General features: G+C 43.0%; 1 protein-coding gene across 1 annotated transcript in view; it reads left to right on the plus strand.

Moving 5' to 3' along the window:
* Window positions 1-1,724: 1,724 nt before the first annotated feature.
* tent5ba (terminal nucleotidyltransferase 5ba) overlaps window positions 1,725-2,500 on the plus strand; it is a 14,301-nt gene continuing 13,525 nt past the window's right edge. Inside the window, exon 1 of the mRNA XM_063199045.1 lies at window positions 1,725-2,410. Coding sequence (XP_063055115.1) covers window positions 2,255-2,410 — 156 coding nt within the window. The 5' untranslated portion in view covers window positions 1,725-2,254. The remainder of the gene's footprint in view (window positions 2,411-2,500) is intronic.

The raw sequence follows: 2,500 nt of genomic DNA on the forward strand, positions 1-2,500 counted from the left end.
TGAATATTACAGTAGGAATGTGAATGAATGCATTGCAGTGTCTGTATGGATAACAAATAAACTCAAGGAGAATATGTTTTGTGTTCAGTATTGGAGTAGATGGTTGATGTTTCATACACAAAGGGACACTGGCAGCTTTGGTTGGGCCCACCAGGACAAAGTCAGATAAAAGGCACCCCCACCCTCAGTACATTTACTATGCAATGAGGAACCAATTCCCCCCCCCTCTTTCCCCTAGACCCAAAACAATAGGGGTGTAATCACAGCCTCCATGACGATACGATTCAATATCGATATCTTATTATTCGATGCGATTCGATTATTTTCGATACTTCAGAATGCCCCGCGATACAATACAATACGATTTGATTAGACTTTTTTCCAATTACTTTTTCTCTTCTATTATGTTATGGAGCTAGAGAATTGGGCAGGGGCCAGCGATTGGACTATTTTCGATAGGCTACTTAAGAATGTCCCACGATACGATGCAATTCGATTCAATCGTCAGATTATTTCGCAATATATTGATACATTTCGATTATTTTTACACCCCTACAAGACAATAGACCCCTTTAGCCTCGCCGCCTCTGTCGGCTTCCCTGCATGCATACATACATACATACACAGACAAGCCACTGCAGCAAACATGAACACAGCTGTCAGTCCAGCTCTGCTGGCTGTTGCCTGAAAACAGGATATCGACTTCTCACGTCAGCTTCTATGCTTTTGGAAAACCACAAATCTGGGTCAAGCGGTCTCAAAGCATGCTTCCGTCACTCACACGGGATAACATGTGAAATCAAAGCTGTGCTGAAAACTGAGCTGAGATATCTCCTCGTGTACCAGTCGGGGAGGTTTAGTGAGAGATGTAGTCTAACATGGGAGCACAAAGAACCAGTGTGTTGTAGTGGGGCAGTGGAGATATGGTGTTGATAGCATATCTGAACCCCCATGGAAAATGAATTTGGCAAGTTGAAGACACAATTTTCCATTTACAGTTATCAAGTCACAGCTATCATAATCAAATTGGGTGTATGCTACTATAATATTAGTGTTAGCCTCGGAAGAAAGAAAAACGCGCTATCTTCTAGGGAATGCATATATTTGGTGTCCTTTGAATGAGACAAGATATTTATGTACTGTAATAGGCCATATACACTATGACCGCATTCAAACACTACACTGTTAAGGTATATTTACAAGCCACTTCCTCATCCTATCGCATAGCCTATTTCTTTCTTTGCCCAATTTGATAGTGTCCAGACTGTAGGCCTATATAGGCCTATCAAACACAAACTCATTCAGATAGGCTACTTGTAGGTCTACTTGCCTCTCTACTCTAGCTTTTCCTACTTTTTTTTATACTAGCCTACTAGGCCTACTACTAGGCCTACTATTGTTATTATTACCATCATCATAACGATGATATTACACAATAATTACACTTTCTGAAATATGTAGCCTATAACAACAAACCTCGGTTATTCTGTTATTGTTAAGTTGTTTCTTAACTGAGGCCAAAACAAACTCCAAATGTAGGCTATTTAATGATTAAAAAAAATTGACCAACCCAGAATTGGTATATAGGCCCATAGATGTGTGTGTACACGTCTATGTATAGGCCTATGTCCAAATTTGAGCACGAGTCATTTGACATTGGAAATATCCCCACTGTGCCTGCACAATGTGTGTGGCAGTACGCAGACCTTTAACTCTAGACTATAAGTTGTAGCATCACCGGGTATGTAACTGTTCTTTTATTTCCACTCACATCTCGGGTGCCTGGTTGACAGCCTCCTCTGAGGTCTGGCTGTTCCTGAGGTGGGCGGGAGTAAAGTTGGTTGTGTACTATAAAGAGCTCTGAGGGGAGTTAACAAGCTAGTCGAAATAATGAAAGGACACCCGCGCCAGCCAATCACTGCATAGCTCTAGGTATAAGTCCCTTTGGATGCTCCTGTTAAGTAGCGAAGTTGTCTCGAGAATCAACACAAGAGCATTGGAAATAGCAACGCCAACGACAACTTTTACGGAACTTCACCAACGTCTGTCCATTTTAACTCCCCTGGCTTGCTTCAGTACTTTTGGTGTTACGCGTTGGCTCTGAGGAACAGCTCAGGGAATAAACGGATATTTCTCTGCACTGTCTCATATTGCCTGTCGGAGCACACGAAGAAGGTCCGTAGTTAAAGGGAAGGAGAACGTCACACAAGGCAGCAAGAAAGAGTTCTGTGGCTCGGTCGGCTTTCACATAGCCATGTCCTCCGGTAATGCGTCGGAGCAGAGTCGGCGGTTCTGTGTGCTGTCTTGGGAGCAGGTGCAGCGTTTGGACTCGATTCTTGGAGAAACGGTACCAATTCACGGACGAGGAAACTTCCCAACTCTTTCTGTTCAACCTCGACAGATTGTACAGGTAAGATAAGACTGAAAGTTTAAATGCACAGACTCCGCTGAATGCGTTGAACGGACACATGGACACCCTTTTCGATCCGCAAATCCATAG

The sequence above is a fragment of the Engraulis encrasicolus genome, chromosome 5, assembly GCF_034702125.1.
Source record: "Engraulis encrasicolus isolate BLACKSEA-1 chromosome 5, IST_EnEncr_1.0, whole genome shotgun sequence".
NCBI classification, from domain to species: domain Eukaryota; kingdom Metazoa; phylum Chordata; class Actinopteri; order Clupeiformes; family Engraulidae; genus Engraulis; species Engraulis encrasicolus.